General features: G+C 35.2%; 1 protein-coding gene across 8 annotated transcripts in view; it reads left to right on the top strand.

Moving 5' to 3' along the window:
• The window catches only part of DPH6 (diphthamine biosynthesis 6), a 187,493-nt gene that overhangs the window by 118,526 nt on the left and 42,026 nt on the right, over window positions 1-26,941 (top strand). For all 8 annotated transcript variants that reach the window (XR_014852591.1, XM_085062003.1, XM_085062004.1 and 5 more), the window contains one exon: window positions 10,866-11,108. Coding sequence is in view for 7 of the 8 variants with exons in the window: in XM_085062003.1 (XP_084918129.1) it covers window positions 10,866-11,108 (243 nt within the window). In the remaining variant the exon portion in view is untranslated. The remainder of the gene's footprint in view (window positions 1-10,865; window positions 11,109-26,941) is intronic.

The following is a 26,941-nucleotide window of genomic DNA, read 5'->3' as shown; positions in this document are numbered from 1 at the left end:
ACTCTGCTCATACAGAATTATCTGTCTGAATGTTCTGTAGTGTAAAGCTTATCTTAAGTGTCTTTCATAGAGTTAAATGTTTATAATTTCAAAAACTATAAGGTAACAATGACCATCTCATAGCAGTTTGGAGTGCTTGTAATTTCCTTTTTAGATAATGTTAGACTATCAATAGAAATCCTAATCAGATATATATCAATTTTGATTTAATGTTCATTGTAAAGCTTTTGCACTTCATAACTAATACTTTTTGTCATAGAGCAGGATCTTGCCATCCTATATTATCCAAGACCATGAATTTATTTGAACAAATTAGAACAGTTCCAGTAGAAGATACTAAGAGATGTGCTTCCTGGGGTCCATTGTCACAACACCACTGTCATTCTCAGGCAAAAGAAAAATACTAAAGAAGGGATTTCAACCTGGGTCTGGGCAATATTGCAAGTGATTAACCTAACTCCTGGACTATTCTTTGCTGCATTCTTTCCCTCCTTTCCTCTTATTTAGCCCCTTTTATTTTCAACACTTGGCTTTCTACGAATTTTTGTATCAGAGGGCTTGACTCTGCAATTAGTTTTGCTAGCAAAATAACTACTTCTATTAATAATGCAAACAAAAGGGCTAGGGACATCCTAAATTTTCAGGCACTGGTTCTTGACCTCACTTTGGATTGAAACATGATTGCAGCTTGAATACATGAGAAATGTATTTTTTTTGTAATTTTGTACTTACTGATATACTTATTAATTTACTTTCTAATATAGTACAACTTCCAATTCTCAACTTTTTCCTTTTAAACCATGTCGCTGTTGAGCAGCTAGCAGAGTAATGAAAGCACCAGTTCTCAGTGGCAAGAAGGAATGACCTTTATTGTTTTGATTTCATCACATATATAGAGTTCTCAAAAGTCACCCAGACTGGTCGGTCAGAAGCCTTCCCCCAGGCCTGATTGGCCAGGCCTGCACTGTCCAAGTTCTGGGACACTGTTCCAATAACATCCAAACTTTATCTTTATTTATAAAACACAAGAAACACAAGAAGAATTCTCGTGGGAAAAACCTGTGCTAGCCACAAAACCACCTAGAAAATTCCATGAAAATGAGTACATAAAGAACAAGTTGAATGGACACAAAATCAAAAATTACCTCAGAAAAAAATCAGAAAATATATAATGCAAGATTGTAACTCCATACCCAGATGAATATGTATTACTGTACAGAATATAATTATGGTACAGTTATAGTCTAATTACAAGACAGAATTAAAATAAAATTTGTTACAGAAATTTAATTTTTAAATGCAAGTTACCACTTGTTTAGTAGGTAAGTTCTTGTCTTGGAGTGCTGCAGATCTAAGTGAATATCTGCCCATTGAAAGCTCCATAGTAAACTCTGCCTCAGTCCTTGGTTAGGAATTTAATGATATTTTATATAAGGATGTCATCCACCCTACAGTTCTCATAAAAGGTCAGTATTTAAGCATGCAACAAATAAAAGTTGTGAAAATGCATGTGGATGAGCATGTTAAGTGTATTTCTGAGATTGTTTTTGTGTTTCAATAATTTCCATTAGTTTTATTTTGTTCTCTTAGGAATCTTTAGATTTTAGGATAGGTAATAGCATGCATGTAACAAAGGCATTACTTTGCTCATGCATTTTGTTTCTTGGATTGCACTTCATAAATATTGTAGTTCAGATTACATGAGAATGTATAATACATCATCACTGTGGATTTACAAATTCTTTAAATTTATAGATCGGGTCATATCTTACTGCTCAGAACACAGAATTTTATCTATGGACTCTTGCAGTACTGCTGGATTTAGCAGGATTTGCAGCTGATGCCATGGAGTCCCTAACATCTGAACTCATTTCTTTGCCAAATTTGGTTTAATTGATAATGCAGAAAAGGTAATATGGCATTAGTTTGGCCAAGAATATTAAGTATATATGTAGATCTTTTGATGAAAATTTCAGTTTCTGTAAGTATAATCAGAACTTGACTTGCAAATTTGCATTGGAAGATCTATCCCTAGGGAGAGATATTCTGCTACTTAAGGAAGTGTTATCACTGAAATATGAATAAATAAGCAGAGGATTGTTATAAATACTGTATATCATGTAGGCTATATTTTAAGTAATAGGCTGTATTTTAATAGTAATAGGCATTACTGTTGTGTATATTGTTCAGGTACATCTAGCTGCATGAAAAATCTCCTTTCATTTCCATTGGGAAATGGTGGATATATCTGTCATAAATTGGACTTCTGCACTAAACAATCTTCGTTATACATTAAACTGTTCTAATGTTGATTATTTCTTAGGTAGTCACAGATGTAAGTAAAATCCATGTGAGACTAGGTATGCATAGAGGATGGGTAAAAAAACAAACAAACTAAAAAAAAAAAAGCCCAAAAACACACTCTATAGCTAGAATGAGAACTACCACTTTTAGCTTACTGTAGTTACAGTTAACTTGTTTTCAGTTATCTGGTTCTTGGTTTTATGCAACTGCTTCTTTCCTGTCTCCCTGTTATCACAAACCATCTTAAAGTAGCCAGTGACAATCATGAAAAGCATATTTTGAGTAAAAATATTAAGCCAAGTGAAGGCTGGGAGCAAAATCCTTTCTGTAAGAATAGAATGTCACGGTGTTAATGTGTTTCATACACTGTGAATTACTGTCGTGTGATGAACAGCTTTCACTTTTCAGTACAGAGTATTTTCTCTGCCTAGCTGTCCCTCTTCTGTTTATAATCACGTTAAACTATTTGACAGTTGGCATGAGTAAGGATTGTAAAGACAGGTAGGAAAGCAGAAAAAACAACTCGCTCCTTGTAGGATTTTATGACTGCAGTGTTGATTCTCCTTGGATGCTGAATTCCACAACAGTGGTGCAGCCTTAAGCAATAGAACCCCTATTGCTAATAGAAACTTAAATCTGGAAATTTCTACTGTGCATTCTTGGACTGCTTTATCACTGCAATGATAGTTTAACTGGTGATTTAGTTTACTGTGAATGGACATTGTTAGTAGAAACTTCAACTAGTGTGGGAAGGATATTAAAAGATCCCTTTCTAAGTAGTTTGTATGTTTAAGGATAAAAGTAGAAGAGATAAAGTCTGTAATGTAAACGCATATAGGAAGCTAAGGATATCATATCACTTAATCTTTTGCCTTTATCTTCCTTTAGATAGTGTGTGTATGAATGCAGTTACCTCATAACCTCTCAGCCTTATGTGCTATCCAGTCCCTAGAACTGTTAAGTGTTGAGAAAGATGCAGAAATCAAGGAGAGGGGATTGTCATGTGAACATGTCAGCTATATCTTTCTCTGGTGATATTTTATAAAGCTATTGTTATGAAAATAAATTTAGGATTGAATGGTAAAACCACAAAAAAACTCTGTGGTAGCCCCAAATAAATGCTTAAGTCACCTCATGTTAGTTGTAGACATTTTCCACTAAACAGAGGAAGGTAAAAAGAGGGTTTTTTTAAATTTTTACATCTTTATCCTGGCAGATTAAGATGCTTATCATAATTTGAATGCTGCCATACTAACCTGTAAACTGAAAAACAGTGTTAATGATGAAATCTAGAAACTTCTGGAAAAAGTACTGTAATATCTCTGAAGAATCACCTGAAGCTCTAGATATCACCTGATCTTTTACAGACTTCCTTTTGAAATATGGAAATCATATCATACTTTTTGTAAAGATTATGATACCAGTTTGGGCAATTTTAACAAATTTTACTCTTTGGTTAGATCAGTGTCATGAAAACAGAGACTGCATCTTATTTTGTCCTATACTGAATGTGCTTCTAGTAAAGAGCAGTTCGATTTAATATAAACTGTTCAGCAGTTCTCCATCAAGTTTTCTCTCTTGTTCTGAATATCTGTATTTCAAAATATTTTTACCATATGTTCTGGCATGAGTTTTCATTTTTCCTAAGCTGTCTCGTTTTCTTATTTGCTGCCTTTATTTCGAACCTATCTGTGACCATTTTTATTATTTCTACTGATGCACATTCCAGTTTAGTGTCCTCTGTGGGTTTCATTATCATGCTGTTAATCCCTTTTTCCATTGACTTAATGAAGATGTTAAACAAAATCAAGCCTAATACCAATCCCTATGGCACCCCACTTCAGTACATTGGCATTTTCATTACTCTCTCCTTACAGACTATCAGATAGTTAACAGCATTTATAATTAGGAGCGTTAAAAAATAATTTCCAGGTAAGCCTTATCAGATATTTTAAGAATCCATATGAATTATACCCATTATCCTTCCTTATCTCTGCATATATAGTTCACACAATCACCTGCAGTGGACATACGAATTTTCTAAAAATATATACATTGCTCAGGGGTTCCCATCCATGTTGAGTTATTTCCCTCATTTTACGCTTTTGGGTATTAGTCTTTTCTACCTTCTTTGTCTGCACCCTGAAAAGGCCTTCAGTTTTTCTAGTAAATATCAATTTAAGTGTCTCAATCCCCATCCCAACTCCAATTGTTAGGAATAGACTCATCTGAATACATTTTTTAAAAATTTGTTTTGTTTGGCATCTTTATTTAAGTGATATGAATAATAAATGAGGAAGTGTTAATCAGTTTGGAGGTTTTACTCCATCTTTTAGATAAGGTATGTTCATAAAGCTGAGTGTTCTGCAATTTTTCACAGTTGGCAGATTTGCTAATGTGGTTGTGTGAGAACTTGTGATTTTTTCAAAAGCTTGAGAGGAATGGTAGGCTTTGTAAAAGGTGGCAGATTAATAGTCATGAAGACTAGAATTCTACTGTCCCAAGGAAGAAATGCATCAAAGATTAATACTCTTGCTAGCTTGCTCATTTTAAAGTAGGGAGACTGCTCTTTTTATATTTGGGAAAAAAGCACCCTTCAGAATGTGGAGAACATTTTATCCTTTATGGCAATTAAGTCTTTGAGCTGTCTACTGTAATTTTCCATGAAGGAACAATATGTACCCTGTATGTACAGCACATTGGCCAAAATATGCATATTAAGTAAAGAATATTTTTACCTCAGTCTTATTCATTTCCTCTCTCTCTACTGGAGATTCCAAGTTGACTAAAACAAGTCATGGAGAAGATTTCAGACTAGCTGTCTGTCATGCCCACATGGATGTATTAGATGGCAAGCCTTTTTTATCCACTTCATTGGAATCTTTCCTAGATGTTTATAACTACCAGTTCTGACTTTAAAAGCTGCATTTACTTTTGATTTATGTCTAATACTCCCTTGGAAAACGAATGACAGTTTTTGAGGTGGGTTTTCTTTGTGAAAATTTCAGTTTTTGAATCTTTGTATTCTGTATATCAGAAGTGTGTGGGTTTTATTTCTGTCAGTTGTAGAGCAGAATAAAATTGATTTGACATTGATCAAGATTTGAAAACAACCAACACATTGCCAAAAATATGTACACAAATATTAAAATTTTCTGTGATATGTTACAACAGTTTTTAAAATATTCTTTTCAAGCTAAAATTTTATCTTACCTTAAGTTTTTGGCATGATTGTCTTCTCAAGTCTGGGCAGTCAGCATTTTTTTTGAACTTCAATGTACTGCAGACCTTCAGGAATGTATTAGATGAGATTGCCTGCTGTAAATCCAGCACTGTCAAAAGGCTCAGTTTGAATTATTTGATTTTTAGAGGATTGCAGAGGTGTTTACAATTGGGAAGTATAGAGTATGATTCGGAGATACTCATTATGATGGTTTACTATTCATAACAGTATTGTGGCTTCTTCAGATGCACTGTTGAGTTTTAGGAACTGCTGGGTTTTGTGCTGCTCGATGTTTGTATATGATGTGACAGGGTACTTCTCTTTGGTATGATTTAAATTAGGAAATGCAAAAGTTTTTGGTGTGTTGATAGCCTTATGACACTGTGTTCAATGTCAAATATGACTTTGTGGGATAATGTATCCTAATTTTCCTAAACTGCAGAGAAAAAAAATATACACCACCTAGGTTAGCATCCATGAAATTACAGTACTATTTCACTTCTTGGTTAAAAAAATGTTCTATGAATTTTCAACCACAAATATATAAGTTCAAAGAGAAAAATTTAAAACACACATTGATTAAATAAATTTTAACAGTGAAGAGCAATACAAAAAGATGAGTGTATTGTAGCCTTATAGCTTACGTGATCAGATACGTATTGAAACATCCATCCCAAAATGAGATCTGACAAAATGGAGTCACAGCATCTGAAAACTGAATTACAAAGCCCTAAAAACTGTGGAAATATTACAGCTAGTTCAATAAAATGGCAATAACAGGCTATTAATTGTTATTGACTGATTGTACTTTTTTGACCTAACTGGGAAAAGAAATATTTTATTCAAAGGGAAGTTCTGAAGTTTTGAGTATGGTGTGCAAACATTTGACTAAGCTATGTGTGAGGTCTTAGAAATGTCAATTTTTTGTTAGTCAAAGGTAACAATAGCATTATTGTTGTTATTATTATTATTATTATTATTATTGTTATTATTATCCATTTAGGAATATATCCTTCATCTTTTAGCTACTGATAACTGCACATTATTTCTCAGAAGAAAGTCTGTATCAAACTCAGCTATGTGCTATGAACTCATTCCTGAAATATTTAGACTACAAATTTGCAACAGTTCAAGAAAAACATGTGAATTATATTGAAGATTGTTTGTATTAGAATCGTGTTAGTCAGATACAGTTTGTTTTCGTAGTGTGAACTTAAAGCTTTTCAATTACTGTTGTCTAAACGGTGCCTTTAGAACTTTATTCATACTAGTCAGTTGAATAAAAGATTTCACATTGCAAAAAGCAATTTTGCCATCATTATCTAAAATAAGAGGGCCCTAGGAAGAAAGGATTATCATATATTGAATAAAAAGTTCACCACCTTGCAGCTTTAATCCCGTTAGAAAAGATTATTTCTATCTAACTTAATCAGCCAGAGGTCTTTATTGCCTGGAGTATTAATTGATTTAGGTCTTCATTAAGGTCAGAGGTACCCGTGGCTGACCAGAGGCAGCCTATTAGTGTGTTGTCAGTTCTGCTTATTTACATTGACTGAGCCTAATGGTGGGTTGTGTCACTGTTAGGTCAGGGGGGCACTGAACCTTTTGTGCACCCTGACCTGTTAAAGGGCAGCAGTCACTCAGACACCAAACTGCATTCATAACAAAGATTTGGTTGATTGCATATTGACTCCGTCCTTCCAAGAAACCTGCGTTTGTTCATGTGGTGCAGCTATTAGCATTTGCCAAAGTATCTGTGGGTGAATGCTTGAGATACCTCTGTTAGAAGTTTCCAGCAATTTTTATACTGTCAGTTGCTAGTAAGTTTTAATAATACCATCAGGAACAGTTTTATAAACTTTCCGTAGTTGCTCTTGGCCTTTAATTAAAAAAGAAACAACTCAGTGCATATCTATAGGTTTCCTATTCTGTTTCTTTCTAGGCAACAATAATTGCAGCTTTTCCTTTCTAATGAGCAGTTTAATGAGCATACATATATGGGAGATATATTGTGTCCTTTTGGTAACTTAGAATACTGTTAAAAACTTTTTCATGGGACAGAACAGTTCAAAGTGACATTGACTGTTCTTCTGACTGTTCCTTTCCATGATGACATAGATGTTTCCTTCTGTTTTCCTAATAAGTGAAAGCACTTCTGTGCTCAATGTGTGCACATAAACACAATGTGTGTTTTTGCTAAGCACCTTAGGAAAAAAAGCTACTATACAGTCCTGCATTGGTATTAGCTGTGACCTGGATCTGAATTACACTTATCCCTGCAAGACAGCTACACTGTGAATAGTAGTAATTCTCCAATAATCTCTTAGCTTTCTATCTGTGAGAGCATGCATTGCATCCTCCGAGGTTCTGATTGTCCACTGAACTCCCCTGATTATTTACGGTTGTGCTGACAGCTGCTAAACTATTGTGTTAACTTAAAAGGACTCATCTTTCATTTAACTTGTAATGATACAAATGAAAATAAAAAGGGAAGAAATGTGGAATCACATGAGGCCCTGTTTATAACCTGCTTACTGCTGTGAAACTACATTGGAAATAAATTTGTATGAGTGAGCATCTCAGCAGTATGAAGCTTGAGTTTTTGGGATTTTCTTTGGTTCAAGTCTTTATTGAAATTTTAGCACTGGAAATACGTGTATGGTCTGCAGTGAAAATCAAATCACAGTGAGACATCCATTGTAAATATACAGATCCTTTAAGGAGCAATATAGAGCCTTTATATTGTACTTTTCTTTTTATGCTGAGTTTCCTGGATTATGCATGTCCTCTAGGCTTGATACACTGTGAATCTATACCCTGAAAGAGCTTCTGTTATCCTCGTAAATACTCCAAAAAGATAAACTGTTGCAAGGTTCTAGCAGGGTTTTGCAGAACACTTTCACAACACAAGTACTGACACCATACATTGTGACAGCTCCTCTTGTGAGATTTCAGTACTGTGAACAAGATAGTATGATGACTTCCTTGTTTTAAATGCTTTTTACTCTGCTAACAATTTTCTGTATAATGCTTCAAACATTCCAGAGACAACGTCTTGAAATCTGCTAAAACAGTGTTTGTACTCGTTTGCTGCTTTGTCCTTGGTGATTATTTATGCTTGCTTTTCATGACTGAGTCACTGGGAAAGAGAAGAGAGATGCCCCTCCTCCTTCCCTTTTTCTAAATTATGTCCCCCTGAAATACGGTTGCTGCAAATCTGTGGGGATTTTTTTATCCTTTTCCCCTCTTTTCCCCTTGCATCCACCCTTCCATAACATGGTGGCTTGTTGGGAACACTGTTTTTCTATTAATTGCGTCTTAAGATACAAACAAGTATGTTAGGAACAGAGGGATTTTTTCAATTGTTTTTTAAAGATCTCTGCAAAATTCCCACTGAATCCTAGCCAAAAGTGGTGCCAATTTTGCTCAAATCCTTCCGAGAATTTTTTATGACCTTGCTTATGACCAGTAGGGCTAATTGTATCAGAACTGTCCAGGATACTTTAAGAAAGTGCTATCTTGGTCTGTATTTCAAAACACTGACAGATATTTTATCGTTAATTAGTATTCATATTATGTCTCAAACAATCTGTTCAAGAATAGGGGAAGTGAACTGGTTGAACAGCTCTTCTGTCTACCTAATAATTAACATGGGTGATGCATGGAAAACCAGCAGCTCAACAGGGGAAAAAAAGGAAGAAATACTGTCAGTGTGGTTTTTTTTCTGTAGAAGTATAAACTACCTGCATTGGAGTTTTGACTACTGCATGGATTTCACTTTGCAGAGGTGAAAATGAATGGTTTGCTTTAAAAACAAACCTGTGCCCCTCTGAATCATATCTTCCTGAATTTGTTTCTCATCTTGTCAGTATGCCACTTGGTAGCTGGCTGGACTCCCTTGTTCAGTGGCACATATTTTAAAATAGCGCTGTTAAAAAAAAAAAAAAAAAAAAAGACCATTTGTTCTTATAAACCAAAATATTGCTTTCATATATTTTTTCCAAATTCAGGATTATATATAGCATTACTAAACAATATTTCAGGTATTTTAAACCATTTAAATAGTTGATGTGTGTCAGTTGATATATTGTTTCCACTCTGCCTCCTCCCCCTCTTCAGCTGCTAATCATAGAACTTGTATGCCAAATTGTATAAGATACTCTTCCAATAGTTACATGTGTGAGTCTTTTGTGAGACACAGACAGTTACGAGGACAGATTTGGAGTTGCATATGGGTCTGTCACATGGTTTGATTGCCATGTCTTCTAGGACACAGATTTCTTTTTTAATTATTCTTAATTCTGAGGAATTTTTACAGTTTATACAGTAAGTTCTGCAAAATTTTTCCAAAAGATTCCTTGCATAGTCCATTTTATCTCTCTTTACTTCTAGCAAAATTCTTCTTGTGCTGACTTCAAAGCTGCTTACGCCCACCTTACTTCCCACTTCTATACTTAGTTTTCTTTTGATAGTGAATAAAATTTACTGTTTCAATGATTAGGAAATGCACAGACGTTCTAGAGAAGTGCAGCATAAGACGATGAAAAGTTTTGATATTTACATTAAGATTTTATAAAAAAATCTTTGACATGTCTGAATAGTAAGAATAAATGTTTCCTTTGCTGGCTGCTGTTAAAAAAAGTAGGTCTTCAGAGTGTTGCCGGGAAGATTTTGGAAAATAAGCCCAAAGTAGCTGCAGTACAGTAGTAAATCTGGCCACCCATTTAATTCCATTTGCAAAAGGTGACCCATCTCTTTGTTCAAGTAGCATTCTTCTGCATTTTATTTTCAATCTGCAATGTGCTTTTACCTTCTGGTGGAATATCATCACCTTGTGTTCATACACTGTCATTTAGGTGTTCTGCAAGTATATTTTTACAGTATTTTTAAATTAGTGTACTGAAGATGCTACAGGTATGTACTGATATTTTTTCATATGGTTCTATATAAAACAAAGCTTAAGACATAGAAGATTAAAAAAATTTAACCAAAGATAATGTGCATCATGACTCAAAAGAAAATAAAGGAAATGTGCATTTAACCATGTTGGGGCATCAGTGTGATCCAGCAGCTGTAACAACCCAAAACATCAGATTATTGTTTTGGTATACACCCATCCATTAACTGTTATGTTACAGTTTATTGCAGTGCTGTGTTTCTATGTTGTAGTTAAATCCCTATTAAGAATTATCTATAGACTGGCATGTTTGCTCCATTTGTGACAAATGATGGCAAAGTACAGTGCTATTGAAAAAAACTAGCTGGAAGAGAGCAAGGTGCTTCCCTTGTCTCCTGTAAACTCCCAGAATCTTATTGGCTTGATTTGATTCTCTCCTAGGTTGGCAATGTTCTCTACTGTGCTGGACAGATAGCTCTGGTACCTTGCACGATGCAGCTTGTCAGCGGTGGTGTACACACAGAGGCCAGAGTTTCCCTCCGTCATGTTGAGCGAGTTCTTCAAGCTATGAGCCAGAAGACTGCACTCCACCACGTCATCACAGCCAGCTGCTACGTAACTGACAGCAAGAGCATTCCTATTGCTCGCTCCATATGGCAGAAGAAATTAAGAGAATGTAAAAAGGTAGCTGCCACATCCATTTTCTTTTTTCTGGGTTTTCTTTTTTTCCTCTCTAAGTCTTGCAGTAATATCAGAATTTTCTCAGTACATTTCAGAGGGGTTCAAGTAAAGGTTTGATTGAGCTGTTATGTTCTGGCTCATAAGTGGTTGTGCACAATTGAGAAAGAAAATTGCTTAATAGAAAGTTATATTCACTGCTAACTTTGTCTTAATTCCCCAAAGCACTGAGTTAAAGAACTCTTAAAGAACAGTCAGTTTCTCTAACAAAAATGTGAACAATACCTCGTTTGAATGACTTCTGTCCATATATTTTTGCATAATGAGAAATGGGCATTTTACTTAAACTTCTTGTGAGTTGTTCTGTTGAGGATTTTCCCCCACTCTTTCTTACAAGCAAAATTTTTATGATAGCTGAGTTTGGCAATTTACTGCTCATTATTGCTTTATATTCAGCTGGACTTCTAAGACCACATCTGGACATGCCTGTCAATTGGTTAACCCTTAACAGCATACCTGTAACCCTGGTTAACAGCGTAATAATTTGCACAGTGATTTATAATGATACCATAACAATTTCTATTATGTATGTTCCCCTTTTCTTAAATAGCCATGGAACACCCAGGCAGCATTAAAAGACAGTGGTCATAAATCTTGTAAATAAAACATAACTTTTCCACAAATGCATAAAAACCAAATGCATAATTGCTGTATAATTTAATATGGCCTAATTATTATCTTTTCTCAGGACTTGGAAGGACTTGAACATAGAATATGTTAATATTTTCATAGAAGAAGGAAAAAGACACCTGAAACTTTCCTTCTATTTGCCTTTGCTTTCAGCCTCTGTACTACGCAAGAGTCTTTCTGACTAAAGATGTAGACTTCACTTACGTGCTTACGCATCTCAACTTGATTTACTAATAAAAAACACTCTTAAATGGTGTATATTACTCCTCCAAGACCAGATTCATATCCAGTATTGAATCTGAATTCAATTCAGTTTTTAAAATTCAAATCCCTTTTTGCTCTGTGACTGATTACTGACATGTTATGACCACAAACCCTATTTGCTTCCTGATTTGCAATATGTAAGATCAGAAGACATATTGGTGGTGTTTGACAGTTCTTTGAAACTTATCATTTTTCCATATAGTCTTTTAGGTATTCCATAGTTATTGTGCATACCAGCTGCTCTTTATCAAGTCTTTTATTTCCTCCACTTACTAAGATGACTAGGCAGTAATTTTTTTTTTTTGGTAGGTACATGAAAAATACTGATGAGGTTGCTTACTTTTGAGCTATCACTAATATCTATTCCATGTCACTTTTTGATTGTTCAAGCCATAGCTTGAAAAATGAATTGTTGCCTACACATACTCCTGTGAAGTGATAGCTGCCTGACAGTTTTCAGGAATCTTTAAGAAAAACATCCTGCAATCAGGCATCAGGCAATCCTGTAGGACATTCATCAATCTTCTGCCGTGTTTTTTAGATCATAATTCAGTAATGACAGTATCAGAAAGAGAAAAAAAATATTAGCAGATAAAGTAATTTGTGCCATAATACCATCTAAAAACGGTTTGGAAAAAAACCTAAATATAAATGGGAGAGAAATGTTATTAGCAGCTGCATGTTCCTGTTTCTATCAATTTGTCAATGGGAGGGTCAGACAGAGGAATTCAATTTTTCCTCAGGATATGCATATTTTTTTATTAGTAAGGGTTTATATACACAGTAAAACAGAGAAAAGTACTTATTAAACATTTTTTTTTTACAAGGAACTAGAGTGGAGAATCACCCTGCCCTGAAAATGCGGTTGTCCTCTCAATGAAAATAGAGATTTTTTATTTGAAATAGAGATTTTGAAAAATGATAAATTGTACAACAGTTGTACTCCTGCCTCAATTACTCCATAGTATTTGTGAAAACAGGTAATGTAGTTTTTACTTTGGAGCATCCTTCCAGATTCTGTAAGGTACTGCCTTTCTCTGTGGATGACATAATACGGTAGCTTTACTGAAGACATATTCCTTACCTGTATGGCTTTGTTTATGTTTTGGTGTCCCAATGCTACTACAGACAGTTCTGTTGAATACCATGACATGAAATAGTGGTCTGTTTTCTCCACATAAACTAAGTCAGCCAAACCAAAAGTATTTTATTAATCGTTAACTTTACTTCAAGCAATGGCCAAAGGCCTGAACCAGCAGCGACATACAGATTACTTAATAAGAACAAATGGTTTCTCAGTTGAAATTGTTCTGCTTCTGTCATCCATGAAAAAAGGAATGTGTTTGTGCAAATAAAACAGTTCAGCTCAGAACTCATTTTTCATAAGCCATACATCATAAACCATAGAATTAATTATTTTTTAAAGATAGGATTCAGACTCTATAGTTCTGTTTGTTGAGTATTCTGTATTTAGCAGCAATGGTATATTAAGATAATTGTATTTAGAATGGTGAGTAAATCATATGCATCAAAACAGCCAAAGGTGTTTTTCTTTAGAGCACGATAGATTATTAGCATTCTGTCATATGGTGATACCTGATAAATATCTTCTACATAAATAATACTGTTCAGCCACTTCACTTGAGTTTTTCTATGCATTTCATGGCAGTAGTCAGTAAAGCACAAAAGGGATTGTATGGATTGTTTTGGACACCAATAAATTGGACCTAACAGCACATAATATAAAGAAAAGTATGAGAATTGTTCTCTGGTTATGCTCATATAGCACAAAATGTTTACTTCTAAAAGCTGGATGTGGACATGCAGTTGATCAGTTTCATTTGAGATAAGGCCACAGGGTCAGACACACTTAGCTGGACTTTAGAAGACTTCTTGTAATGTTGCCAGTGACAATTGTCTTTTAAGAACTTCTTGACTTACAAAGAGAAAGATAAATTATATTTAAATAAATTTGAATATTTTTAAAAGTAGATAAATTATAAAAAAGTATATTTCAGAATAATCAATTTTTTCCAGAGGAAATATTTCATATATTATTAACTAGAGAAATGGTTCTAGTGAGCATAGAGGATGGAAGGGGATTGTAAGAGAGGGAGATAACAGTAAGCAGGCTGGATCTGCTAGTAATTTCTAACTTGTTTCAGTCACCCAGCCCTCTGGTGTCTTCCCTATTCAAGCATCATTCCTTCTTTCTTACACAATTCCTTTCTACTCCCATCATCCTGATTTCCCTCACTCGTTTTGGCAGCTCAGTATCTGTGCTCCCAGCACCATTACTGCAGCCTCAACCCTACAGTATAACCCCCTGAGCCTCCCTGAGCTCTAGTTACCCACAGTCAGCAAGGGTTGTGTCCTTAGAGCTGGAATCCAGCCCTTGTTCCTCTCTCTTCTTCCTTCATATGTCCGTTTGAGTCACAGCATCATTGGAAAAGCCATTTAGGGTGACAGAGGAAACAGAAATCTGGTGCAGAGATTTTTGGTTGTAGTAGAAAGAAAAAAATGTAGCAGGGAGGGAAGGATAAGAAAGCAACCCCACCAAGGGTTTACTCAAAAGAACAACACCTAAATAACTGGGCTAATGATCTTTGGACCAACATTTTCTATGTACACAAGAGAGATTTCTTTTGTTAAAACTAAAAAGGTATCGTAAAAACAGATCTAGAGTGAAGGAGCTGAAGTTAGCATTTAGTTCTGTAGGAGTTATTGGAGAAATTAAAATATAGTTAAGGGAAGCAGCGGTTAAAATCAAAAGAAAAAACAGAGGCTGCAAAAATAACATAAATACAATTATGCAAATGAATAATCAAACCCAAAACCTAGGAAGACTTAATGAAATTAACAAATACAAATGCCAGCCATCATCAGTTTTCTTCCACCCTATTTTTAAGTTACACTCCTTCCACAGTTTCTTTGTGATTGCCAGGCATACTTAGGGGCATTTTGACACTCTTGAGAAGATAAATTTAGGGACCTTCTCTAGCATATCTAGTCAGGAGGGGTAGCAATTGTATGGTAGAACAATTTCTGTCTAATCCAGTAGCGCACATTTAGGGGGTTTTCGGGCTTTATCTCTTCCTGGTTTTGTTTTTGTTTTTTTAATAGCCAAAAAAAAAAAGAAATAAGCTTATAGCATTGCTAAAACTTTCTGGAACAAGAACTGACAGTTTTCCAATTAAGTCTCATCTTGTGTTTTTCTTTACTTCACGTCTTTTAATGACAGTGTCATGTAATATGATGATTTTATAAGCGGTTTTGCTAACTCATTCAGCAGAGTAATCAATAGAAAAAAATAAGCCAGATGGGTTGTAGTCCATTTGTATTGGATGGGACAGATGGCATTATTGATAGATGGAAATATTCCAAATAATTATTGTATAATGATATAACAGTGACTGTGCCTGCAAAATTTTATTAATTTACTTTGTGAATGCACTTTATTCAGTAGGGTTTGGGTTGTACCATTTAGACAGTACTCCCACTATATTTAGTTGGGAGCTGAGTCTACGCCCTACCTTCTTTTTCCCCTACTTGTGGGCTTTCCATGCAGAGCCATTCCTGTTGTATTTTGTTGGAGTATTTCAAGTGGTGGATTGGAACAGATTCCCCTAGGCTAACTGAGATGGGCAAGATCATTTTTACAATTTTTTTCTACCTCGGAATGCTTGCTTTTTGCTTTCTTTTGTTATCCTCACCAATGCAAAGAAGAAACATGCTATGCTGTCTCAAGATTTCAGGCATTCCAGCTTGCTTAACTGCTGTGGTTTTTTTGGGGTTTTTTTTACATTTTGCTAATTGCCAGCAAGCCTTGGTATAGCTAGATCAATAAAATATATAAATTCTGATAAACTGTGTAATAAATACTCATTTAGACTGTTGCTATTCAATTTTTTATTCCATGGAAAAGTACTGTGAATTAATTCTTTCTCTGAGAGTTAAGAGCACATTAACTTCCTCACAGAAAAATTTTGAGGCCACTTGCTGCTTTTGAAATACGTTTGTTTATAAAAATGTCTGAATGCTAAAAATTAGTTTCAATTCTTTCTTTTTGATTGGATGAAATATATACAAAACTTTGAGGCAGATTTTCCGGAACTATCTGAAATGTTATCTCTGATTTCTTTGTTATAAAAAAAAAAATTTGTGTGGAAATACTTCAGTGTATTTAGTACCCAACATTTTGTAATCAACAGAAAGTTTAGAATTGGTTGTAAGTGGTCCCAAAACATTGGTGAAGGGAGATTTTGAGGCAGTGAAAACAATATGTTTTGCTAATCTTGGAAGACAGAGTTGCATAGAAAGATAATGTTTAACATAATAGCAAGATGTATTTATAGCACTAAGGCGATTTTATCTTTTTTTCAGCAAGTCATTTTACACATAGTATTTTTTATTTAAATTCTGATATTATAGGTCAGTTCACCTCTGAGTTATTGTAATAGGCAGCTGCCAATGTATTTTCCATCCTCAGTAATGAAAAATGTACTTGGTGAAATGCTTCCTGTGACATAAAAAAAAATACGTCTTTTGACTTTTATTACAAAGGTTGCATTTGGACATTAGTTGTCTGCTACTCTCCCACCAATAAATTTCTGAGCAAACGTACTGCAAACTTTAAAAGTTCTCTAGCCCATCTTCTTCTGACAGAAACTTTCTTATTTTTTATGGTAAGAATTCAGGATGAGTGGCTGTGATCCCATGATTGTTTCAAATCCAGCAAAGAGTGCTGCAGCTGACTTTCATTCTGTCAGGAATGCCAGTCAGGTTGTTGACAATGTGTGTCTTAATAGTGTGTAATGCAGAAGCGATGCAAAAAATTCACAGTGTTTTATCTGATATATATTGTGAATGGGTTCCATGCTTATTTCAACACTTGGGTAACTTGATGCCAAATTTAAAAATCTAAATTTAAACCTTTTGGAGCAGATTTACAGACTGTTTGGATGTCAAAAGATGTAGGTGCCCCTGAACTAGGATTTTTTAAAGATACCTAAGAGCAGTCATCTAGGGCACTGGGCCCCTTCCAGGGAGCCCCTGCACTGTACTTTGACACTCATGTAAATACCATTGGTGCTACCCTGTGTCTTTCTACTTTGCCTTACAAATAATGCACAGGTTTCCAAGTTATAAACAAGTTAAATCTTGAACAAGAATCTGTCTAGATACATGCAGTTGTTTTCTGGAGTAATTAGTGTGTTTTCATGGCAGTCATTTAGAATGGCATCATGCATCTGTAACCCAGCAGTCTGTGCATTGTTCAGACATTCTTGTACTATTTGAAGTATACAGACTGTCATGAATTTAAATAAAATTCATGCATTCTCTAACACTTTATCCTAAGTACAACACAAGTAGCTTATGCTCAAATAGTGGAAGTTGAAGATTTTTCTTGCTGCAAAGGATTGGACAAAGGTTTAAGATCCTCTTTTACCTATAGAGAAAATGACTATAAAACTTAAAATGGAATATTAAAAATACTTCCCAGATTTCTGTGAGAACACATGTACTTTCTCACCATCCTGAACAGATGTTTCTAAGTCAGTAATATTCAGGTACACTTTTTTGGCTTATTTATTATATGTATTGGTTAATATCTTTATTTAATACAATTGTTAGATTTAAAAAAAATTATTGTAAATTCTGTGTCCTATAGATGATAGTATAGGTAATATTAATTTGTCTCCTTTTACCTGTTTCTTGAACAAAATAGTCAAAATAAAAGGGGTAGAAGTAAACAAATGTTATAGAGGTAAAAATGCTTCATTTACATTGCAATAAAATCTCACATAGGTTAATTAATATGATTTGTAATATTGCCTGAAGAAAACTAAATATTTTTGAAAACCATTGCTGTCAGACAGTACCTGTGCTAAGAAAAAATCAGGAGGAAGAATATATATGTTTCTGTTTCCCTTTTTTGTCCCATCAGGTTCGGAACATCTATTTTGCTACTAGATGCTATTTTGGAAGTTCCACGGTTTGATATATTAAACCAGGCTTCTTTTATGGCTCACATTCCGAACACACAGTACATTAAATTGCACAGTGCTAGTGGGTCTTTCATCTTGTACCTAGTGTATTTCATTTCCCCTGTGTTCAGATTAGGCAAAGCTTTTGTATTCATTTGAAGCAACTGTAATGAGAATATTTAACACAAGTCAAATGCAGATAGTGGAAATATAGAGGTCCTTGGAAATAGTCTGCCATTTGACACTGGGTAACAACAGGAGGTGGAAGGTTTGCCACTTGAACTTTTCCTTAAAAAAAGGTTATGATACTCTATTTGTAACAGATTAGTGGTGCCTTATTAACTTTTAAAAAGGAGTATAGCCAACTAAAAGAACATGAATTTAACTAAAGCCATTTTTAGAAATTGAATATATGTGTATAAAAATCATATGATTGCATAATACACTAAAGATTATGCATGAATGTATGTAGAATGTAAACAAAAAAAATATGAACAGAAAATAAGAAAGGAGAGCATTTCTTGTGTGATCGTTTGTGTAGATAATCTACAGATACAGTCAAATTCTCAACTGATATAAGTCAGCATAACTCTTGTGATTTGCGTGAACTGATTTACACTAGCTTATTTGCCGTTTACAGGTAATATATACATGCATTTGAATGTTGGTTTTCAGGTAGACAGAGTGAAGAAATGCATGTCAAGTTATTCCGGGTGGTAAACAGCCTAGTTCATCTGGGCTGACTGATTTTCCCCTGCAGCAGTTCCCTTATAAGACTGGTTTTGAGTGATTCTTCATCTCCTTTGCTGAAAACATTAATTCTGTTTTGAGCCTGTCACTTTTGTGCTAAGCGAGAGTGCATATATGCATCCACTGTTTGCTTAGGCCAGAACCTCTGGTCAAAAGTCTAATGTGTGATGACTGTGAAAGCCATTACCAGTTTCACATCCCTGAGGCGAGTACCTGTTGTCACTGCCTCATTATGGAGTAACAAATGCCATTTTGGTTGAAAAAACTCAAGGTCCTACTTTCATTCAGGAAACTTCCCAACTAAACTGTAGTCCAAATTACATGTAGGGCACTTGAAATTCTCACAATGAAAGATAGAACTTCTGGATCTCATCGCCTTCAAAGTTTTTTTGTTATTCTTTGGATGAGGTAATCCTGTTGATCAGGACTGAAAGAAGAGCCATATTACCACCTCAACCTACACAGAAAGTTTTATGAACAGCTAGTCCTTCCTAAAAGTGTAGCAGGTTAATATCTTTCATACCCCAAGCATCCCTTCCAAGTTACTGCTTCCAACAAGTAGTTTGGTATTCAATACTAAGTAGCTATTCTAGATCTTGGTCTTTTCCAGGGAGGATATTTTAATTTGTCTCTTCAATGTAAACTCTGTAAAAATCAGAAAACTCAGATCTCAGAAACTAGTCAAACTTATATACTGCAGGTCCTTCCCTGTGGGCAATATCCTCTTTGTCATGGTTATGCAGGACCTGGAAAAGCATTCATGTTGCAGGAAGGAAAGTTGCTGTTGAATAGTGTACAGGTTCTTCCTGGTTCTTCATAAGAACCTCTGTGATACTGTGTTTTGGATTTGTGGCTAATACGCTAATGTTGCACATTTTCAAGGCTTTCTGCTTTTCCCAGTCAGCCCCCCAGTGAAAAGACTGGGTGTGTGCAAGAGGCAGTCAAGGAGCTATCCCATACTGTCAGCCATAAAAACTGGGGAACTTTGTCTTCCAAGGTGACTATTTCCCAGAGGCTGGCTGGACATCAGTCTGCTGTTTTGGAGGTAGCAAAGAATTGCCTTTGCATTGCTAGTTTTATTATCTTCACCTACTAAAGTGTCCTTACCTCAACCCAAGAGTTCACTCATATTTATTTTTCTTATTGTCTCTCCCATGCTTGTGGGTCTGGGGGTCAAGCAAGTGTCTCTGTGGGTGCTTAGAAGCTGCCTGGGACTCAACACCCCAAGTACATTCAGCAAATTACCTCTGTAGAGAAACTCCACAATTAACTAGGAAAACTCACATCTGTTCTTCTCCCTCATCAAACTTCAGTCAAAATTAGAGCTCAAAATATCATCTCTTCTTTTTGAAACTCTGTGAGAATCTAGTCTCTATTCAGATATATTAACGATCTTCTACCATCAAAAAATCAAAAGAGGGGTAAAAAAGAGAAATCAACTCAGGAAACCATCTTCATTCTTCCAGTGGAAGTACTTCTTTACTATTTTATTGTCTGATCCAATGGATCCTACTGAATTTCAGTACTTGATTGTCCTCATCTCTGGTTCTGTGTCCTGTTCATAATAATAATTTCATTTCCTCTTCTTTCTCTTCTTCTCTGAAAGATATCACATGGTCTTCAAAATTAATAATAGATCCTTAATTTTCTTATTCATAAAAGTCAAAGTAACCCAAAAATTATTTATGCTTTCCTGTACTCCACTTTCAAAAAAGCACGTAAGACTGTGAAAGTGAGCTATCTTATTTTGAAACCCCTTTAAATTTTTGCACAGCAAAAATGAGCAGTGCTCCCTGGCCAATACCCACTAACATGCAAACCAGCTAGCATTGAATAATCACTTTCTGCTTCCTCTCTGTTTTTATTCAGCTTCATTGATGAAAAATAAAAATGGATACAGCTGATATGATACCTGTTCATTTCTCATCTGTCCTTTAGATGTAACACAATAAACACAGGTGAAATATAACTTTGATTTTATCTCGGACATTATTTAGTGTTAATATTACACAGGTCTTTATGGATCTTGCTTATAAGCACCTTCGTGGAAACATCCTGGCCGTCTTCTGTAGTTGAACAAAATAATTACTTCTGTGTATGTGCATATATATATATATATATATATATACGAAGAGGCGAGTCTGAAAGAGGAAAGTATAACTGTTAGCTGAAGAAAATCCTAATTGTCAACCATTTTTAATTAAGGTGGTAATTTTTATAAAGGTTTGTCATAATTTTTCAAATGAGTGTTTGTGTGGAGTTGCAGATAGCGTCTCAGGAATGCATAGTCTCATAGTCTCTCTGTGCATGTTCTGCAGAAATACATGGGAGAGACAAATATGTATACAGATTTTACTCCCTCCCTCCTCTTATACATACATATGCATGTAGACATAATATATATACACTGCATGCATATCCATGAATATATATTCGTATTTTTTCTTAGTATAACAACTTTGAACAAGCATATATATTAATACACTTAAAGGCAATTCACTGAAAACTTTCTATTTTGATCTTCTGTACATGGAGTCACCTGCCTTCAGGAGCATAAGAGTTAAGATCCCACTATATTTCAGTAGTGATCTGAGAGACATGTCTTCATATTCAGAAGAACAAGTTTGCTTTCCATATATCTCATCACACTGACTGCTGAGAATGGTTACACATTTAACTCAAACTTGGTTTAGAACTTGTAGGTTATTATGAACAGTGGGTCTGGCTGGGGTGGAGTTAATTTTCTTTACAGAAGCCCCTACAGTGCTGTGTTTTGGATTTGTGGCTAACACTGTGTTTATAGCAGACCAGTACTGGTTGTTGCTGGACAGTGCCTGCACAGCATCAAGGCTTTCTCTTTCTCCCACTTCACCCATACTCAGCAAGAAGGCTGGGGTTTGGCAGAGCTGGGAGGGGATATAGTTGAGACAGCTGAGTCAAATGGACCAAAGCATTGTATTATATATCACATAGATGCATGCTTGACCATAAAAACTGGAGCAGGAGTAAGTTTTTTTTCTGACTTTTTGGGCAACCCACTTTAGTGGATTTTAAGAAATTGCCTGAATTGTATCATGTGAGTTTGACTTCTGTAATACTGAACTGGGAGAAAACTGATGCTGCGAAATCCAAGTTCCAAACCATATGTAGAGCATTATTGATCAATGTAAATGGCTTGAGTTAAAATAAAGGGCATGTGAAGTCCTAATAGTTGTGTGGTATGCCATTTAACTGACCTTGTTTTGCAGTCATACCATATTAAAAAATGAAAGTAACCAAAAGTAGTCTGTTGAAAACAAACATTTGCCTCAAAAATATTCATATACGTAAGATGGAATGTAAATGTTTTCCACTAAAAATGTGTAGTAAAAGTGCCACATTCAATATGAAGTTGCTTGCCAGAAAGTCAGTCATATCCTGAGCTGCATCAGAAGAAGCATGGCCAGCAGGTTGAAGGAGATAATTCTGCTGCTCTGCTCTTCTCTGCTCTGGTGAGATTCCCACCTTGAGGGCTGCATCCAGCTGTGGGGTCCTCAGCACAGGACGGACATGGACCTGTTGAAGCAAGTCCTGAGCAGGACTGCCAAGTTGATCAGAGGGATGGAAAACCTCTCCTAACAAGGACAGACAGAGAGAATTGGGATTGTTCAGCCTGGAAAAGAGAGGGCTTCGGGGTGACCTAATTGCAGCCTCACATTACCTGGAAAGAATCTACAGGAGGGATAGGGCAAGACTGTTTGCAAGAGCATGTAGTGACAGGGTAAGGGGGAATGGCTTCTGAATAGAAGAGAGTGGGTTTAGATTATATTTTAGGGAATAATTACTTTCTGTGAGGTTGGTAAGTGACTGGTACAGGTTGCCCATGGAAATCATGGATGCTCTATCCCTGAAAGTCTCTTCAAGGCCAGGCCAGGCTGAGCAACCTGGTCTAGTGGAAGGTGTCCCTGCCCATGGCCAGGAGTATGGAATTAGATGATCTTCAAGATCCCCTCCCAACTCAAGCCGTTCTGTGATTCTATGAAATGAGTTTTGATTGCACATCTTTATATCATATTACTAATAAATGTGGCTGCCACAATGAGGGAGATCCTGACAGTTAGTGGAAGTTTAATAGTGCCACCAGATTTTTCAAATTATTTTTCTTCTGCCTCAGCAGCATCAAAATTTTCTTACTTGCATTCTACAAAATTTAACTACAGATTTTATAAGAGAAGCTAGTGGTGCTGTCCATATACAGATGAACAGATGATTTAATCAGAATATGTGAGGTGAAAGCTGATATTTGGGTGAAAATTGGTTCCAGAGCTCATTGTCAAAGTTCAGAAGGAAAGTAGACTGTCAAAGAAAATGGCTTTGCAATCAGTATCCAAAATTCAAATTCTGTATAATAAAATCTGTTATCCTTAATGCCCACAATGTAGATTTTGACCATTAACTTTGCTCATTTTCTGTCCCATTTGGGTAAAAACTCTCAACTGATTTTCAAGTGAAGTCTTTCTATCTTGAACATCTTTACTTCAGTTCAACTCTCTTTCCTAAGTGCTTCTTTTTGACACTACACATGAAGAATAAAAACCCTTAGAGTGACAGTCTATGATCATGTTTCATGTGGCAGATTTCATTTGCTTTCCGTTTGTATTACTTCAATTTATGACTTTGTTCTTTAAAGAGTTATCTTTTTTTTCCACATTGTAACTGATATATTGAATGATGTATGTTTGAGAGGTACTTCAAGGATCTTAACTTCAGTTATTAACTGGTTATGTCTTGGCTCAGGAACCTTTAGTTTGTTGAGAGAAAGTCACTATTTTTAAAGCAAATAGAACAGGTTTTCTGTATATAATTATTTTCTTATCAATTTTACATTTTCATGCCCTTTTGAGCATCTAGCATGTAGTGCTTGAATTTACATTTAGCTCTGCAGGTACTGCTTTAAATATTATTATTAAGAAGGAAGAAATCAAAAATCAAAGTGAATTTTTAGTACAATGGCAAGGTATAGGAAGGTGCAATTGCAACAACAGCAGCCTGGATTAGTGTATAGAACTAATTCACAGCTTGACAGAAAATCCCTGCTGGGGAGGAAATGTAGGGGAACTGGCAGAATTTTGCTACATCTGCTCCCTACTGCTAATAAGCTTTAACCCATTTCATTTTTATTATGCTTGCTGTTTAGATATTTTGCTTCCAAAATTATATCTGTAACTATGAGAACACGTAAAAGGAAGCACGACAGGTAGGGCTGTTTAAAAATTTAAAACTATCAGCAAGGGATGTTAAAGGCCATAATGAGTAAGATGGTTGCCTTCTCAGTGTGGGTTTTTAGAGTTCAGTCACTTCAGTGCTGGTAGAAAGGCTGAGCAGAAGTAGTGGGTAAAACTGATTTCATAGCTTGAGTGGCTTGTACAGCCAGAAGGCACCATTAGATTATTTATTCTGACCTGTATATTGCAGACCATTACATTTCACCCAGAAATTCCCATTTTGAACTCTGTGAGTATACTTGTACTAAAATATATTAGACCTCAGGAGTTCCAAATACTTTATGCCACAGGGTGAGAATGAAAAGGCTGAACTTCCCATGCAGTAGAAGGAGGGTTTGTCAGGTTGGTAAGTACACGTGGTAGCATGACTGCTCCTGCAGAGTAAGGCAAACAGCCAAGGGCTTGTATGGACTTAACAAAAGTGAAAATCCCTTCCTGACCCGTGTGACATAAGGAAAAAAGATATAGGTATTCATATTGTATCAGAGCACTTGTACCAGAGTTCTGCTGAAACCATAAACAGTTCCCTAAAATAAAATAAAAATTAAAAAATGAAACCACCACTCCCCAAATCAGCTGTAATAAACAAAAGTTAAGACTTAATCTGTCTCATTACATATCAGTAAGAGTAATTAAGGGCCAAGAGGGAAAATCCCAGTCATATCCATTTTTAAAATAATTACTAATTGTCTAATTCTGCATTTTAGGCATTTTTCCCCTTGGCAGCCATGCAGGCAGTCCTGTGCCTCTCAGTTTCTCAGTCCAGATACATCCACTGCAGTACTTTGAACATGTTTTTATCTGAATAATCAGTGCTATAACTAATGTTTATAACCATCTAAAAATGTGGGGGAAATAGTATTGTACATTTTCCACTTCATATGCTTACCATATTGGGTATTTGCACATGCTTACCATAACTGATTTGACAACATTGTTAAATTTTTCTTTTGCTCTGGTGGTGGCATGATTGTCACATACAATTATGAAATGTATTTTGAAGAGAGATTGAATGGTATAAAATTCAGTGGGTTGAAACCTTGAAGTCTATAGGGCTGTTGAGAGTGTGCTTTTAGATAATTGATTAGAACAAGATTGTGGTACTTACCTGAGGAATCAAGCAAAAATGGAGCTCTCAGTCTTTTCATAGGAGATGCTTCTCCATTACTATGCTTGCAGATGCCTGTGTCTTTTTCAGCAGGCCAGTTTGCATTTTCTGTTTTTCTTTCAATTTATTCTAACAAGAAATTATTTGAGCTTCCTTTGCAAGAAAACTTCCAGGCTAATAACTCCAGAAAACAGGTGTTAGCCTAGTTATTGCAGACTCTGTGTACAGTCTTCAGGCTTTCAATTGTTTATTTGTTCTAGAGACGTTCAAAGCTGATTATGTCTTCGTAGAAATGTGATACTGATTGCTCTTGTTTTGATCCTGTCAGAGCTTCTCAGTTTCTGAAATAAAAGGATGAAAACACAGTGATCCAACAATAGAAAAGAGAAACAAAATTAACAAGCAAATGATATCCTTCTGTACTAAATATAATCAAAAGAGAGCTTGTAAGGTTATGTCTTAAATTTCAATCGAACCCTTTTTTCTATCACACAGAAATGATGAAAATTTATACCACTTCTTGGCCTCTGTTGACAATCATGGCAAAAGATAGAATAGCAAGTTGTTAAATTATTCTGTTTGAGCAATATAAGCTATAGATCATGTAAAGTTATTGATCTGATTTCTTATGAACTCTCTATTTTTATGAGTTCCATATTTGCTTTTCTTTTTTATATAGTGCTTACCTATTCTTACAGTGGAACTATTCAGAAACCATTCATCATGAAATTTTTGATTGTGCAAAGACTTCAACATATCCTTTATGCACCAAAAAGCTGTCTCAACTTATAAATCAAACTTATGGTATATTTATTGTGGGATTTGGGCCCTAAGAGTCTTGTTACTTAATTTTTCTGGTCGTTTCTTCTGACATACTTGGTTCACTACTATAAAATTATAGCTCATCACCTTGTTTAATCCTAATAATAGCCATCAATATATTGTATAGATTTCAAATTTCCTATACTCTCAGTAAAATAACTTGGGTAGGCTCATTTAATTCACCTGCAAAATGCATCTCTGGGAAAAGTTAAGCTGTTGTGCTTGGCGTGTTAATTGCTAACCACTTAATATCTAATTATTACTTTTGCATCACTACTGTAACTGCATGCAGATTTTTTTCACAATTATTATGGTGAAAATTTAATTTGTATTTTTCTTCCAAATGTGAGCAGGTGGAATTAGAGTCACTATATCAAAAGAACACATTCATTAGAAATCCATTTGCATTACAGAAATTGATTGAAAGTACCCAGAGAAATAGTAGTATCTCTAAATTTCTATACTCATATTTGTTCCCCTTTATCTGATTTCCCTTTTTCATGTTTCTGATTTTTAAAGGTAGCTAAAGACTGCACAAAAAAGAAATTATTCTGAAAAATGTGCTATCAGATGCTGCTACAGAAAATAAATAGCCACTTGCTTTGCTCTAGATTTTCCATGGTTCAGTAACACCAAAGTAAGTACAGGCTCAGTTTCCCAGTTGCCATTGTACAAAATAATTTCTACATGACACAATAGTTACTGAACTACCTCAAACTTTGTCCAATATATTGAGGAATGAGTAGAGAGGACTAAAATTTCTGAAGAACTTGAGATTTTTTTATATTTACCGTATTTATTCTATGACAAATATTCAGTTTATAAGACCTCATTTTTAATCTACCAGTTTTGTGTTAATGTATTTTTGGCATGCACCAAATAATTTGTTTTATTTCAGAAAGAAATGCTAAATGTCTGACTTTCTTTTTTTTGTAAGGTTTCCAAAAGGAACAT

This window comes from Lichenostomus cassidix, chromosome 5 (assembly GCF_008360975.1).
Source record: "Lichenostomus cassidix isolate B80296 chromosome 5, HeHo_3.0, whole genome shotgun sequence".
Taxonomy (NCBI): Eukaryota; Metazoa; Chordata; class Aves; order Passeriformes; family Meliphagidae; genus Lichenostomus; species Lichenostomus cassidix.
This window is presented reverse-complemented; position numbering and strand designations above follow the sequence as displayed.